The sequence below is a fragment of the Lolium perenne genome, chromosome 3, assembly GCF_019359855.2.
Source record: "Lolium perenne isolate Kyuss_39 chromosome 3, Kyuss_2.0, whole genome shotgun sequence".
Lineage (NCBI taxonomy): Eukaryota > Viridiplantae > Streptophyta > Magnoliopsida > Poales > Poaceae > Lolium > Lolium perenne.
This window is the reverse complement of record NC_067246.2, coordinates 261,105,046-261,121,733: the sequence shown is the minus strand read 5'-3', so window position 1 is coordinate 261,121,733 and position 16,688 is coordinate 261,105,046. Positions and strand designations below refer to the sequence as shown.

General features: G+C 42.4%; 2 protein-coding genes across 2 annotated transcripts; one reads left to right on the top strand and one right to left on the bottom strand.

Moving 5' to 3' along the window:
• Nucleotides 1-11,513: 11,513 nt before the first annotated feature.
• Nucleotides 11,514-12,838, bottom strand: LOC127344173 (uncharacterized). The gene is made up of 5 exons (XM_051370391.2): nt 12,587-12,838; nt 12,368-12,477; nt 12,199-12,285; nt 11,919-12,077; nt 11,514-11,809 (listed from the first exon to the last, which is right to left on the bottom strand). Exons 1-5 carry the CDS (start codon nt 12,717-12,719, stop codon nt 11,669-11,671), a joined length of 630 nt encoding a protein of 209 aa, XP_051226351.1. The 5' UTR covers nt 12,720-12,838; the 3' UTR covers nt 11,514-11,668.
• A 55-nt stretch (nt 12,839-12,893) lies between these two features.
• On the top strand, nt 12,894-14,231 carry LOC127344172 (psbP domain-containing protein 6, chloroplastic). The gene is made up of 3 exons (XM_051370390.1): nt 12,894-13,282; nt 13,393-13,709; nt 13,878-14,231. Exons 1-3 carry the CDS (start codon nt 12,958-12,960, stop codon nt 14,046-14,048), a joined length of 813 nt encoding a protein of 270 aa, XP_051226350.1. The 5' UTR covers nt 12,894-12,957; the 3' UTR covers nt 14,049-14,231.
• The last annotated feature ends 2,457 nt before the right edge of the window (nt 14,232-16,688 follow it).

The window sequence follows — 16,688 nt, the reverse complement described above, 5'->3', positions numbered from 1 at the left end:
CCGGAACAGAGACTTCTGTCCCCCGAACTTGGCTTCGTGATGGCGGCGGCTGCGTAACTTTTCTCGTCCCGTGGCTTATGTTTTTAGGGTTTTCGAGGCGGAGAGAATATATAGGCGGAAGGGCAGCCTCGGAGGAGCCAGGGGGTGGCCCCCCATAGGCTGGCGCCCCCCCCCCCCCTTGGTCGCGCCGCCATGTGGGGTGGGGCCCCAGGGCTCCCCTCTGGTCCCTCTCTGGCTCTCTGGAAGCTTCCGTGAAATATAAGATCGTGGGCGTTGATTTCGTCCAATTCCGAGAATATTTCCTTCGTAGGATTTCTGAAACCAAAAACAGCAGAAAACAGGAACTGGCACTTCGGCATCTTGTTAATAGGTTAGTTCCGGAAAATGCATCAAAACGATATAAAGTATGAATAAAACATGTAGGTATTGTCATAAAACTAGCATGGAACATAAGAAATTATAGATACGTTGGAGACGTATCAAGCATCCCCAAGCTTAGTTCCTACTCGCCCTCGAGTAGGTAAACGATAACAAGGATAATTTCTTAAGTGACATGCTACCAACATGATCTTGATCAATACTATTATAAAGCATATGAGATGAATGAAGTGATTCAAAGCAATGGTAAAGATGACGATTAAACAACTGAATCATATATCAAAGACTTTTCATGAATAGTACTTTCAAGACGAGCATCAATAAGTCTTGCATAAGAGTTAACTCATAAAGCAATAGATTCAAAGTAAAAGGCGTTGAAGCAACACAAAGGATGATTAAGTTTCAGCAATTGCTTTCAACTTGTAACATGTATATCTCATGGATAGTTGTCAACATAAAGCAATATAACAAGTGCAATAGGTAAACATGTAAGAATCAATGCACACAGTTGACACAAGTGTTTGCTTCTAAGATAGAAAGAAGTAGGTAGACTGACTCAACATAAAGTAAAAGAAAGGCCCTTCGTAGAGGGAAGCATGGATTACTATTTTTGTGCTAGAGCTTTTATTTTAAAAACAAAGAATTTTTTTGTCAACGATAGTAATAATTCATATGTGTTATGCATAAGACATCCTATAAGTTGCAAGCCTCATGCATAGAATACCAATAGTGCTCGCACCTTGTCCTAATTAGCTTGGATTTACATGGATTATCATTACATAACATATGTTTCAACCAAGTGTCACAAAGGGGTACCTCTATGCCGCCTGTACAAAGGTCCAAGGAGATAAATCGCATTTGATTTCTCGTTTTTGATAGATCTCAACTAAGGACATCCATACCGGGACAACATAGAAAACAGATAATGGACTCCTCTTTAATGCATAAGCATTCAACAACAGATAATATTCTCATAAGAGATTGAGGATTAATGTCCAAACTGAAACTTCCACCATGATTCATGGCTTTAGTTAGCGGCCCAATGTTCTTCTCTAACAATATGCATACTCAAACCATTTGATCATGATAAATCACCCTTACTTCAGACAAGACGAACATGCATAGCAACTCACATGATATTCAACAAAGGTGTAAAAAGTTGATGGCGTCCCCAGAAACATGGTTACCGCTCAACAAGCAACTTATAAGACATAAGATACATAAGCGACATATTCAATACCACAATAGTTTTTAAGCTATTTTCCCATGAGCTATGTATTGCAAAGACAAGGAATGGAATTTTAAAGGTAGCACTCAAGTAATTTACTTTGGAATGGCAGAGAAATACCACATAGTAGGTAGGTATGGTGGACACAAATGGCATAGGTTTTGGCTCAAGGTTTTGGATGCACGAGAAGCATTCCCTCTCAGTACAAGGCTTTGGCTAGCAAGGTTGTTTGAAGCAAACACAAGTATGAACCGGTACAGCAAAACTTACGTAAGAACATATTGCAAGCATTATAAGACTCTACACTGTCTTCCTTGTTGTTCAAACACTTCACCAGAAAATATCTAGACTTTTAGAGAGACCAATCATGCAAACCAAATTTCAACAAAATCTACGGTAGTTCTCCACTAATAGGTTCAAACTACATGATGCAAGAGCTTAAACATGATCTATTTGAGAGCTCAAAACAATTGCTAAGTATCAAATTATTCAAGATAATATACCCATTACCACATGAAGCATTTTCTGTTTCCAACCAAATAGCGATGAACGAAGCAGTTTCAACCTTCGCCATGAACATTAAAAGTAAAGCTAAGAACACCAGTGTTCATATGAACAAGCGGAGCGTGTCTCTCTCCCACATAAGCATGATGGGATCAGATTTTATTCAAACACAAAACAAAAATAAAAATATACAGAAGCTCCAAGTAAAGCACATAAGATGTGACGGAATAAAAATATAGTTTCACTAGAGGTGACCTGATAAGTTGTTGATGAAGAAGGGGATGCCTTGGGCATCCCCAAGCTTAGATGCTTGGGTCTTCTTGAAATATGCAGGGATGAACCATGGGGGCATCCCCAAGCTTAGACTTTTCACTCTTCTTGATCATATTGTATCCTCCTCCTCGCTTGATCCTTGAAAACTTCCTCCACACCAAACTCGAAACAAACTCATTAGAGGGTTAGTGCATAATCAAAAATTCACATGTTCAGAGGTAACACAATCATTCTTAACACTTCTGGACATTGCCCAAAGCTACTGAAAGTTAATGGAACAAAGAAATCCATTCAACATAGTAAAAGAGGTAATGCGAAATAAAAGGCAGAATCTGTCAAAACAGAACAGTCCGTCAAGACGAATTTTTCTGGGGCACTTAACTTGCTCAGATAAAAAAGCTCAAATTGAATGAAAGTTGCGTACATATCTGAGGATCACGCACGTAAATTGGCAGATTTTTCTGAGTTACCTACAGACGTGGCTGCTCAATTTCGTGACAGTAAGAAATCTGTTTCTGCGCAGTAATCCAAATCTAGTATCAACCTTACTATCAAAGACTTTACTTGGCACAACAATGCAATAAAATAAAGATAAGGAGAGGTTGCTACAGTAGTAACAACTTCCAAGACACAACAAAACAGTAGCAAAATAAAGACATGGGTTATCTCCCAAAAAGTGCTTTCTTTATAGCCATTAAGATGGGCTCGGTAATTTTAATGATGCTCGTGCAAGAAATAAGAGTTGAAGCAAAAGAGAGCATCAAAAGCAAATAAGAAACACTTTTAAGTCTAACCCACTTCCTATGAAAAGGAATCTTGTAAATAAACAAGTCATGTAAGCACAATGCAACAAGCATAGGAAGGCAACACAAGCGCAACTTCAAGATTCTCAACATAAAGAGGGGATACTTAATATTATTAAGATGCATATAACCATGTTTCCCTCTCTCATAATAACTTTCAGTAGCATCATGAACAAACTCAACAATATAACTATCACATGAAACATTCTTATCATGAGCTACATGCATAAAATTATTACTCTCCACATAAGCATAATCAATTTTATTAGTAATAGTGGGAGTAAAACTATCACAACCATCATTGTAATCATCATAAATTGCAGGCATGGTATAATCATAATAAACTTTATCCTCCATAGTAGGTGGCACCAAAATACCACTATCATTATAATCATCATAAATGGGAGGCAAAGTATCATCAAAGAAAATTTTCTCCTCAAAACTTGGGGGACTAAAAATATCACAACCAGCTTCCCCAAGCTTAAATTCTTCCATAGCATTAGCAATAATAGTATTCAAAGAGTTCATGCTAATAACATTGCTACAACTATTTTGCAAACAAAGTTCCATGGGTTTTTTAATTCTCTCTTCAAACACATCATGTCCTAGTTCAAGATAAAGTTCATAAAGATCTCTAATTTTGTTGTTGTTTTCCATTAAGCCTAACTAGTGAAAATAAAAACAAGAAACAAAAAGATATAATTGCAGGATCTAAAGGAAATACCTTCGAGCACTCACACACCGGCAACAGTGCTAGGAAATAGCTTAGTAGTCGGAGGATGTGAATACCTTTTACATTACCTCCCCGGCAACGGCGCCAGAAAATAGCTTGATGTCTATGCACGCTTCTATTCCTGTAGACAGTGTTGGGCCTCCAAGAGCAGAGGTTTGTAGAACAGCAGCAAGTTTCCCTTAAGTGAATCACCCAAGGTTTATCGAACTCAGGGAGGTAGAGGTCAAAGATATCCCTCTCAGGCAACCCTGCAATTACGATACAAGAAGTCTCTTGTGTCCCCAACACACCTAATACACTTGTCAGATGTATAGGTGCACTAGTTCGGCGAAGAGATAGTGAAATACAAGTGGTATAGATGGTGGTAATATTGCAGGAAGTAAAGATGCAGTAAAACAGTAAACAAGCGATGTTTGCAGTATTTGGAAACAAGGCCTAGGGATCATACTTTCACTAGTGGACACTCTCAACATTGATCACATAATAAATAAATAACTTCTCCTCACTTGTGCTACATACACTCTCTTGTTGGATAAAAAACACCATTCATTGTGTAGGGCTACAAGAGCACACCTCAAGCCGGAGTTAACAAGCTCCACAACATTCGGAGTTCATATTTAAGTAACCTCTAGAGCATAATAGACCATTGCAATTTAGACCGAGTACTAACATAGCATACACACTGTCAACAATAGCTATGAAAGGGGGAATAGCCTATCATAGTAATAGTTAACTTCATAATCTACAAGAGATTACAATCATAACCTACGCCAAGTACTACATGATGCACACACTGTCAACATTACATCATGGAGGAGGAATAGACTACTTTAATAACATCACTAGAGTAGCACATAGATTAATAGTGATACAAAGCTCATGATCACATAAAGATCACACCATGGGAGAGAGAGAGATGAACCACATAGCTACCGGTAGAGCCCTCAGCCTCGAGGGAGAACTACTCCCTCCTCATCATAGGAAACATCAATGGCGATGAAGATGGCGGTGGTGTCGATGGAGATGCCTTCCGGGGGCACTTCCCCGTCCCGGCGGCGTGCCGGAATAGAGACTTCTGTCCCCCGAACTTGGCTTCGCGATGGCGGCGGCTGCGTAACTTTTCTCGTCCCGTGGCTTATGTTTTTAGGGTTTTCGAGGCGGAGAGAATATATAGGCGGAAGGGCAGCCTCGGAGGAGCCAGGGGGTTTTCGAGGCGGAGAGAATATATAGGCGGAGAGAATATATAGGCGGAAGATGGCGGTAGTGTCGATGGAGATGCCTTCCGGGGGCACTTCCCCGTCCCGGTGGCGTGCCGGAACAGAGACTTCTGTCCCCCGAACTTGGCTTCGCGATGGCGGCGGCTGCGTAACTTTTCTCGTCCCGTGGCTTATGTTTTTAGGGTTTTCGAGGCGGAGAGAATATATAGGCGGAAGGGCAGCCTCGGAGGAGCCAGGGGGTGCCCCCCATAGGCTGGCGCCCCCCCCCTTGGCCGCGCCGCCATGTGGGGTGGGGCCCCCAGGGCTCCCCTCTGGTCCCTCTCTGGCTCTCTGGAAGCTTCCGTGAAATATAAGATCGTGGGCGTTGATTTCGTCCAATTCCGAGAATATTTCCTTTGTAGGATTTCTGAAACCAAAAACAGCAGAAAACAGAAACTGGCACTTTGGCATCTTGTAATAGGTTAGTTTCGGAAAATGCATCAAAACGATATAAAGTATGAATAAAACATGTAGGTATTGTCATAAAACTAGCATGGAACATAAGAAATTATAGATACGTTGGAGATGTATCAGGCTCCCAACCATCTTCTAACTTCCTAGGAATAGAAGTTTCAAGTTTTAATTTCTCTTCTCTAGCTTTAATGAGAGCATTTGTAATATGTTTTGTAAAGGCCAAATTTATAGCACTAGCATTAGGACTTCTAGCAAGTTTTTGTAGGAACTTTATAACTTCAGAGATATGATAATCATCAAAATCTAAACCATTATGATCTACAGCAATGGGATCATTGTCCCCAATATTTTGAAAAATTTCAGCAGTTTTATCACAAACAGTTTCAGCAGTTTCAGCAGTTTCAGGCAGTTTTGCACGCTTTGCACTAGGAGTAGAAACATTGCCAACACCAATTATTTTACCATTGATAGTAGGAGGTTTAGCAACATGTGAAGCATCAACATTACTAGTGGTGGTAATAGTCCAAACTTTAGCTACATTATTCTCTTTAGCTAATTTTTCTTCTTTTTCTTCCCTTTCCCACCTAGCATGCAATTCAGCCATCAATCTAATATTTTCATTAATTTGAACTTGGATAGAGTTTGCTGTAGCAAATGACTTAATATCTTTATCTTCATTAGGCATTACTTTCAATTTTAAAAGATCAACATCAGCAGCAAGACTATCAACCTTAGAAGCAAGAATATCAATTTTACCAAGCTTTTTCTCAACAGATTTGTTAAAAGCAGTTTGTGTACTAATAAAAAATTTAAGCATGACCTCAAGACCAGAGGGTACACTCCTACTATTGTTGTAAGAATTACCATAAGAATTACCATAACCATTACTATTATTAGAAGGATATGGCCTATAGTTGTTACCCGAATTATTCCTATAAGCATTGTTGTTGAAATTATTACTTTTAATGAAGTTCACATCAACATGTTCTTCTTGGGCAACCAATGAAGCTAAAGGAACATTATTTGGATCAACATTAGATCTACCATTCACAAGCATAGACAGAATAGCATCAATCTTATCACTCAAGGAGGAGGTTTCTTTAACAGAATTTACCTTCTTACCTTGTGGAGCCCTTTCCGTGTGCCATTCAGAGTAATTAATCATCATATCATCAAGAAGCTTTGTTGCCGCCCCCAAAGTAATGGACATAAAAGTACCTCCAGCAGCTGAATCCAATAGGTTCCGTGAAGAAAAATTCAGTCCTGCATAAAAGGTTTGGATGATCATCCAAGTAGTTAGTCCATGGGTAGGGCAATTCTTTACCAAAGATTTCATTCTTTCCCATGCTTGGGCAACATGTTCATTATCCAATTGCTTAAAATTCATAATGCTACTTCTCAAAGATATAATTTTAGCAGGACGATAATATCTACCAATGAAAGCATCTTTACATTTAGTCCATGAATCAATACTATTCTTAGGCAAAGATAGCAACCAATCTTTAGCTCTTCCTCTTAAGGAGAAAGGAAACAATTTCAGTTTTATAATGTCTCCATCTACATCCTTATACTTTTGCATTTCACAAAGTTCAACAAAATTATTAAGATGGGCAGCAGCATCATCAGAACAAACACCAGAATATTGCTCTCGCATAACAAGATTTAGTAAAGCAGGTTTAATTTCATATAATTCTGCTGTAGTAGCAGGTGGAGCAATAGGAGTGCATATAAAATCATTATTATTTGTGCTAGTGAAGTCACACAACTTAGTGTTTTCAGGAGTATTCATTTTAGCAGTAGTAAATAAAGCAAACTAAATAAAGTAAATGCAAGTAACTAATTTTTTGTGTTTTTGATATAGAGAACGCAAACAAGATAAATGAAATAAAGTAAAGCAACTATTTGTTTTGTGTTTTTGATATAGAGAACGCAAACAAGATAATAAATAAAGTAAAGCAACTAATTTTTTTGTATTTTTGATATAAAGAAACAAGCAAAGCAGTAAATAAAATAAAATAAAGCAAGACAAAACAAAGTAAAGAGATTGGATGTGGGAGACTCCCCTTGCAGCGTGTCTTGATCTCCCCGGCAACGGTGCCAGAAATTTAGCTGCTGGCGTGCAGTTGACGTGGGAGATAGAAATCTTTGTGGTGTAACTTTTCTTCAGGTCCCCGGCAACGGCGCCAGAACTTTAGCTTGATGACGCGTAAAGCACACGCCCGTTGGGAACCCCAAGTGGAAGGTGTGATGCGTACAGCAGCAAGTTTCCCTCAGTAAGAAACCAAGGTTTATCGAACCAGTAGGAGTCAAGGACCACGTGAAGGTCGTTGGTGACGGAGTGTAGTGCGGCGCAACACCAGGGATTACGGCGCCAACGTGGAACCTGCACAACACAATCAAAATACTTTGCCCCAACGTAACAGCGAGGTTGTCAATCTCACCGGCTTGCTGTAAACAAAGGATTAAATGTATAGTGTGGAAGATGATGTTTGTTTGCGAATAACAGTAGAGAACAACGATTGCAGTAGATTGTATTCAGATGTAAAAGAATGGACCGGGGTCCACAGTTCACTAGTGGTGTCTCTCCCATAAGAAATAGCATGTTGGGTGAACAAATTACAGTTGGGCAATTGACAAATAGAGATGCATACATATCATGATGATTACTATGAGATTTAATCAGGGCATTACGATAAAGTACATAGACCGCTATCCAGCATGCATCTATGCCTAAAAAGTCCACCTTCGGGTTTGTATCCGCACCCCTTCCAGTATTAAGTTGCAAACAACAGACAATTGCATTAAGTATGGTGCGTAATGTAATCAACACAAATATCCTTAGACAAAACATTGATGTTTTATCCCTAGTGGCAACAGCACATCCACAACCTTAGAACTTTCTGTCACTGTCCCAGATTCAATTGAGGCATGAACCCACTATCGAGCATAAATACTCCCTCTTGGAGTTACAAGTATCAACTTGGCCAGAGCCTCTACTAGCAACGGAGAGCATGCAAGAACATAAACAACATATATATGATAGATTGATAATCAACTTGACATAGTATTCAATATTCATCGGATCCCAACAAACACAACATGTAGCATTACAAATAGATGATCTTGATCATGATAGGCAGCTCACAAGATCTAACATGATAGCACAATGAGGACAAGACAACCATCTAGCTACTGCTATGGACCCATAGTCCAAGGATGAACTACTCACGCATCAGTACGGAGGCGGGCATGGTGATGTAGAGCCCTCCGGTGATGATTCCCCTCTCCGGCAGGGTGCTGGAGGCGATCTCCTGAATCCCCCGAGATGGGATTGGCGGCGGCGGCGTCTCTGGAACTTTTTCCGTATCGTGGCTCTCGGTAATAGGGTTTTCGCGACGGAGAGTTTAAGTAGGCGGAAGGGCAGAGTCGGTGGAGGCACGAGGGCCCCACACCATAGGGCGGCGCGGGCCCCACCCAGGCCGCGCGGCCCTGTGGTGTCAGCGCCTCGTCGCCCCACCTCGTATCCTCTTCGGTCTTCTGGAAGCTCCGTGGAAAAATAAGACCCTGGGCGTTGATTTCGTCCAATTCCGAGAATATTTCCTTACTAGGATTTCTGAAACCAAAAACAGCAGAAAACAACAACTGACTCTTCGGCATCTCGTTAATAGGTTAGTGCCGGAAAATGCATATAAATGATGTAAAGTATGTATAAAACATGTGAGTATTGTCATAAAAGTAGCATGGAACATAAGAAATTATAGATACGTTTGAGACGTATCAATAACCTTGACAATATTCCATGTAGTCCTCATGATCTTTGAAGTTCATAATATTTCCTCTAAAATCCTGGGGTCGGGGATATAAGGAGAATAGTATTTGATATGTTGTTAATACTCCTTCAAACCGTGTGGAAAAAGAAGGAAAAAATGGTACAACATATAATGGTCATTGTCACTGTTAAATCGGTATGAAGTGAAACCATAGATTTTGGAGAATAATAAATAGGTCGTGTATACTTTCTGAAAAAAACCCGGTGAGGAAAACATATAGTATGACATATGATCTTATGTTAATATCACCTCATGAAAAAACTTGATGGGAACCTAAATAGTTAACTCATAAAGGGAGAAAAGAGTGTAATATGATGCTTTGAACAAGAGGTTATCACATGATTTTACTTGCAAGTATTCCCCGACCCTCGGGGAGTTTGTGGGGACAAAACAATCTAGGGGCAATATCCTCGGTGATATTGGGCAACAAAAGCAACTTTATATGTGCAGATAATGGTTAATGATTCAAGAGAACCATTATCACATGGTTGATGTATGTTGTTTGTCATTCTGTAAAGCTAGTCGTGTTAATGCAGCCTTATATTTTAGAATGATTGATATATGTAGCCACCAGAGAGTATGCTTCGAAAACATCAATGGATTTTGACGGTTATACCATGTAGGTACATATTGTGGGAAGCAAAAAAAAAAAATAGCCAGCATTAGTGTATACTTTATTCTGATGATATTGGAGTTCAGATGTCTCAAAAGGTATAAGAATAGATCAAGTAATATGGTGCATTGGAGATATCAAAAGATCTTTTTAATTCCCGCCCAATTGTGTTGGTGGTCCAATGCCACTGAGATATGAAACTTCATGTCCCAACATCCCTTCTACATCATCCCATGTTTTGAGAAAATCTTTCTCTAGGTCTAGAGAACGAACAACCGGCGAGAGATGGACATGACATGTCCATATTAAGTTTCCCCAATATTTATAATATAGGCATCTTGGTGTACCATAATACTTAAGTGAAGTAGCTCGAACCGTAGTCTCAAGAACTATTTGGTTTTAATCAAATCCTCCATCTCAAAGTCCTCCTTTTAGATGACCATGCGTTATGTCATTGTAGGAGTAATCCTTGTGTACGACCAACACACATGGGTAATCATCATCGTAGGAGTAATCGGTGTGTATAAGGAACTCACTACATCGGTGATGAGTGGTAAAACACTCATCTTTATTGCCATCAAAACCTTATATTTTCAATGAAATAATGATAATATATCTATGGACCCATTGTTAATCACTAATTATTCCATAGGTGTGAAAATCCATACATGGACATTTTAGGAAGGAAAACAGATGTAATTAAAGGAGAATTACGATCTAGGAACTTCACCATGTCAACCATGCCACAAAGATGATCTGCTGATTTGATACCCTAGGCTGCGAGACTGCCAACCGAGGAACCAAGGCTGGGCAGGGATGCAAGGATCCCCCTTCATCAGCCCGAGAACACTGACAGAAATTGCAGTGGAAGGGATCTAGATAGAGACCCTACATCGACGTCGGTGACGAGAGGAAACAAACCCTAGCGAGAGGGAAACTGGACTGTTTTTTTCCTAAGCCCTATGTTCATCTCCCAAGCTAATACACTTACGCGGGCAAACAAACAGCGGGCCAGAACTACACCAAAATACATTGTGGGCAACCAAACGAAATAGGTAAGCCAAAACCGAAGAGGGGGAAAAAAATACGAGCAACCAGACCGACCGTTAGCCTTTGAGTGATATTATGAGTGTGGTGTACTTCTTTATCTCTAGCAACTAAGTTTTTACCAGGTATGTCCCTCTTTTCTTGCTTGTATATGGTGACCGTGTACATTTAATATGCATAATATAGACCGGAAGTCTAAATTATTTTGTGTTTTGCACACAGTTTTTGATGCACAACTCTGACTACTATTATATACCGTATTATATAGATTTGGAATGCATAAATGGTGTCATTACATTCGTCTTAAAAATCTCTTTCATCGTATATATGTTTATACAAATTTTATGAATATTAGAAGTACAAATCATGATCAGAGTTATAAGTTGTTGACTAGGAAAATTTTAGGACAACTTAAATTTTAGGACAGGCTTCAGTTTCGAATCAAAAAGGTATATGTATAGAACCCCATTTCTCTAACTAAGAGCACTTGTACTACAAATTCTTACCAGAGAGAGCCAGCTATTAGATGCAAAGCTAACCTAAACAGTGTACTGGGCTAATCTCAGAACCAAGGTGTAGTACGTTCTAGCTAATTGGCAGTGGTCTGATCCTCCGTCTTCCTGTTGATGGTGATACCCTGAACCCTCGCCGGCGGCAGGCGTTCCTTCTCCTCCTCCACTTGCTCCAGCAGAACCTGCAGCTCGGTCTCCGACAGGCTCTCCAACCGTTTCTGGAAACAAAATCAGTTGATGGTCAGTCTTCACGACTTGTTCGAGTGCATTGCGAGTTACCTCAGCTGGTCAGATACTACAACAGCTGCGTATCGAAGGTTCACCCACCTCCATGACTTGCTTCTCGTAGGTCCTGAGCTGCGTGGCGTAGGTCATGTCCTTGTTGGCCACCCGGATCATGTAGGACGAGATCCAGCCGACCGTCATCCCGAGCACGACGAACAGCTGCACGAAGTTGCCGGCTTGCAAGGGGTCGAGGCCGACGAACTGCGCGCGCGCGATCAAGGCAAAAACACAGTTAGATTCTTCGGTGCCGAGATGAACCGAGCAGCTAGCTGCCGGTGGCAGCGAGAGAAGAAGAGCTTCGAAGCACGACACGGCACATCACCTCGAGCCCTGACTTGAGGCCGTATCCGAGGAGGGTCACGCCGACGCCGATCAGCAGCACGTCTTTCCTCGAGTACCCGAACTCCTTCTGCGGAAAGCGCGAGCGGATTGGTCAGTTAGCTCCCGGCGCGAATTGTTCGGGACATATCCGTGCTTAAGCGCTTCATTACCTTCTCGTCGGTGACCTTGGAGTCGTCCACGCTGCTTCTTAGCGCCGTAGGCCTCCTCCGTGCCACCGGTGTCAACAGCTCGTTTGATCGCAGCCGAAGCACAGCTTTGCCTTTTTGGGGGCAAGGCGGCAAGATGCAAAACAGAACATGGTTAGATCAGCTCACTGGTGGATTCAGCTCGTTAGCACAAGCAAAGAACATGGAGCAGAGAGCGCATACCAGAATGGGCAGAGTGCAGACAGGTCGTCTTGCCGAAGCGGAGCCCGCCGGCGAGAGCGGCCGCGGCGGTGGACCTTCCGGCCGAGTGGGGAGAGATGCGAAGGACGGGAGCGGACAGAGCTGTTGGCGCCATGGTTGCCGAGTAGTGTCCCGTTGATGCTCGGCCGCACACCCGCGCCTCTGGCTCGTTTTTATCTCGTCTTATCCTCGACAGGCTGACTGACTGAGCGGGCTCTGCTCAGCCGCGTCCCGGGGACCTCTCCCGTACACGTACACAAGTTCGCCCGCGTCGAGCTAAATATCCTAGTCGTCTGGATAAGAGTGGACGACGTCCCGTTCCTCCCGCGCGAACCAAACACGAGGCCGTGGCCATGGCGTCTTCGTCTTCTTCCGTCTTCTCACCGCTCCTGCGGCCTTCCCTCCGGCTGCCAACCTCCTGCGGTACCCGCTCTACGACTGTCCACGCTGTGTCCGCGGACAACGCTGCCGCTGCCACGCCGCCGGCGCCTCTCGCGGTTGTTAGCCACAGGAGGGAGCTGGTGGTCGGAACGGCATTGGGCGCGCTGTTCGCGAGGACGCCGCTGCCCGCCGGGGCGCGTGAGGTCGAGGCCGGCAAGTACCTGCCGCCGGCGCCCTCCAGCCCGGGCTTCGTCTTCTTCAAGGCCACCACCAAGGACACCCCCGCACTCCGGGCTGGTGATCACTCGGTTCTTGCTTCTTTATCTCCAAGCATTATTACCCTCTTTGCTTCTTAATTTTGTTTTTGAAACTGACTGACGACAAGTTCCGTTCTCCAACAATTCTAGGCAATGTGGAGCCTTACGAGTTCATCCTGCCGCCCACCTGGAAGCAGCTGCGAGTGGCCAACATACTGTCCGGCAACTACTGCCAGCCCAAGTGCGCCGAGCCATGGGTGGAGGTGAAGTTCGAGGACGACAAGCAGGGCAAAGTGCAGGTGGTGGCCTCGCCGCTGATCCGCCTCACTAACAGGCCCAACGCCACCATCGAGGACATCGGCAGCCCCGAGAAGCTCATCTCCTCCTTGGGGCCTTTCGTCACCGGCAACACCTTGGAACCCGAAGAAATTATCGAGACCAATGTCGAGAAAATCGGCGACCTAACTGTAAGTAATTAATTTTCCTTTTTTCATGTTCTAGTGCCGAAATTGCAAATCTTCCCTCAAGTTAGGAATAGGATTACTGCTGCATTTGTCTCACTAGTTGCTGCCAGTAACTTACTGATGGTAATGTTGCTGAATCCTGATGAATGGGCATAAATCGTTGTGATGCAGTACTACAGCTATGTGTTGGAGACTCCACTGGCACTGACCGGTTCTCACAATCTGGCCAAAGCCACGGCCAAGGGGAACACGGTGGTGCTCTTCGTCGCGAGCGCCAGCGACAAACAGTGGCAATCGTCGCAGAAGGTTCTGAAAGCCATGGTAGACTCGTTTCAAGTATGATCGCCGGCTTGCAGCAATGCAGGCTTGGCCTTTGCTCCTTGGAGATCTGGAGTTGGGTCGCCTGTCTGAACCCTGAGGTATTCCGACATGAAAAGTTAGTGTTTTTGAGGCTTGTGACACTTGTAAAGAGCTACTTGATCAACAAATGTGGCGGTGAGCTTTATAGAGGTTAATCATGTTGTATATGTAATCTGTCATTTTTTTAACATGAACTGGATATGCCATAAACGCCCAATGCGAAGTGGGCGCGTTTCCTCGTAGTATGATTACCCTCTATAAAAACAACAGATTACCTGTACAGTTCATATAATAAAGATAGATTGCATGTACTACACTTCATATAAAAAACGATAGATTTCATATGCAGTTCATTCAGTTTCAGAACAGAATTCAGATGGCCTAACATGGTTTTGCTTGTTCTGCTACAAAAACATTTTTTCAATAAAGGATGTTTTATTACTTTAGAAACAATTACATCCAGCCTCTGCATACACAGCCGTTAAAGATGGAAAAAATTAGGCGAAATACATATCGAAACGATGAATCATATAACGCCTAAGGTGTGGATGCTGCTTCAATCCGTAGACTATGCTGCCACCCATGTAGGGAAAAAGTATCTCTCGCCGTAGCCTCCAACTGTGTAGAGACCTCCGTAAATAGGTCTCGGTTCTCCACTCGCTGAAGAGATAACCACAAACGGAGAATACATGTACATCTGTAGATGACCTGCAACAAAGAACAGTTTTTATCGTTAAAAATCTTGTCATTTCTACTTAGCCAAAGCGCCCAGATAACTGCTAGCGCCCCCACCCTAAGAAGCAACTTGAACCTTGAATCGATACCGTGAAGCCAATTGCCAAAGATATTGGCCACACTAGTCGGAGGATACAGGGTAGACGCTACTTCGATGACTGACCATATAGATCTCGCAAATTGGCACTGGAAAAATAGGTGTTTAATGGTTTCATCATGATGACAGAAAACACACCGTTTACTTCCGTGCCAATTCCGTTTAACAAGATTGTCTTTGGTGAGAATAACTCCTCGACGAAGATACCATCCAAAAAAAATATTTTTTAATGGTATCTTCATCTTCCAAATTTTCTTATTATTTTCAACTGGTATATCAGAATGAAGGATCGCATTGTATAAAGATTTTTGACCGAGAACGTGCCATCTACATGAAGATTCCATCTAAATTCGTCCGGTTCAGGCGACAGGTGAATATCTCCCAGCCGGTGAATTAGGGCATTCCATGCCAGTAGCCTTTGTCCAAGCAAAACCCGTATGAACGTCACATTCGGAGGTGAGGTAGCTATTACTGTGGCAATGGTATCACCTTTGCGACGAACAATACTATACAAATCAGGATATTGTTCACTTAAGGGTGCATTGTCTAACCAAACATCTTCCCAGAACTGTATCTGTGCTCCATTCTTGATCGAGAAAGTACCATGGTGAAAAAATACATTTTTGTCGCCATGAGACCAGTCCAGAAGTGTGAATCCCCAGGTTTCCAAACCACTTGGGATAGCGTCTTCGAGCCGATATATTTTCTCCGAAAAATAGTTTGCCAACTCTCATCCTCGGTAAGAAGCTTAAACAACCATTTACCTAGCAGAGCTAAATTCTTGACCTCCAGATCATGAACTCGAAGCCCGCCTTGATCTTTGGGACTACAAACTATACTCTGTTTAACCAGTCGATATTTCTTTTTCTCGCTGTCCCCTTGTCAAAAGAATCTGGATCGATAATAGTCGAGTTTATGCAGAATTCCTTTCAGTAATAGGAAGAATGATAACATATACAGTACCATATTTGTCAGTACCGAATTAATGAGTACCAATCTTCCCCCCAGGGACAACAATTTACCCTTCCAACTACTACGGCGTTTTTGTAACCTTTCTTCCATAATTTTCCATTCAACAACTGTAAGTCTCCGATAATGAATCGGAATGCCCAAATAGCGAATAGGAAATTGGCCTTGTCCACAACCAAACAACTCTGTATATAGAGTCGTATCATCTTGGGCATCACTGAAACGGAATAATTTACTTTTATGGAAATTGATTTTTAATCCCGACAACTGCTCGAAAGCCGCCAAAATTAATTTCAGATTGTGAGCTTTTTTGAGATCATGATCCATAAAAAGAATTGTATCGTCGGCATATTGAAAGATAGATAAACCCCCATAAACCAGATGTGGGATCACACATTCAATCTGACCATCAGATTTGACCCGCTCTATGAGTATAGCCAGCATAGCCGCTACAATGTTAAACAACATTGGTGATAGCGGATCCCCTTGGCGTAACCTTTTTCGTGTTTGGAAATAGTGACCGGTGTCATCATTAACCCGGATTTCCACACTATCTCCATGACAAGGTATCGACTTGTCAATGCCTACAGATTGTAGACTAGTGTTTCAGGGAAGTAGAGGGCAAGTAGATCTCGAGGGTTCAGCCGGAAAAGTACTCGACTGCTCAGAAACTAGGATTGTGTTGACAATGAAATCGATCCTCTCTTTCTCCCTCGACTCCCCCTTATATAGGAGACGCAGCCGAGGGTTTTGTGATGTACAAGTTACAAAGTTCGGGAGACTCTTTGAGTTCGTCCCGTAATAGTTACAAGTCATTATTC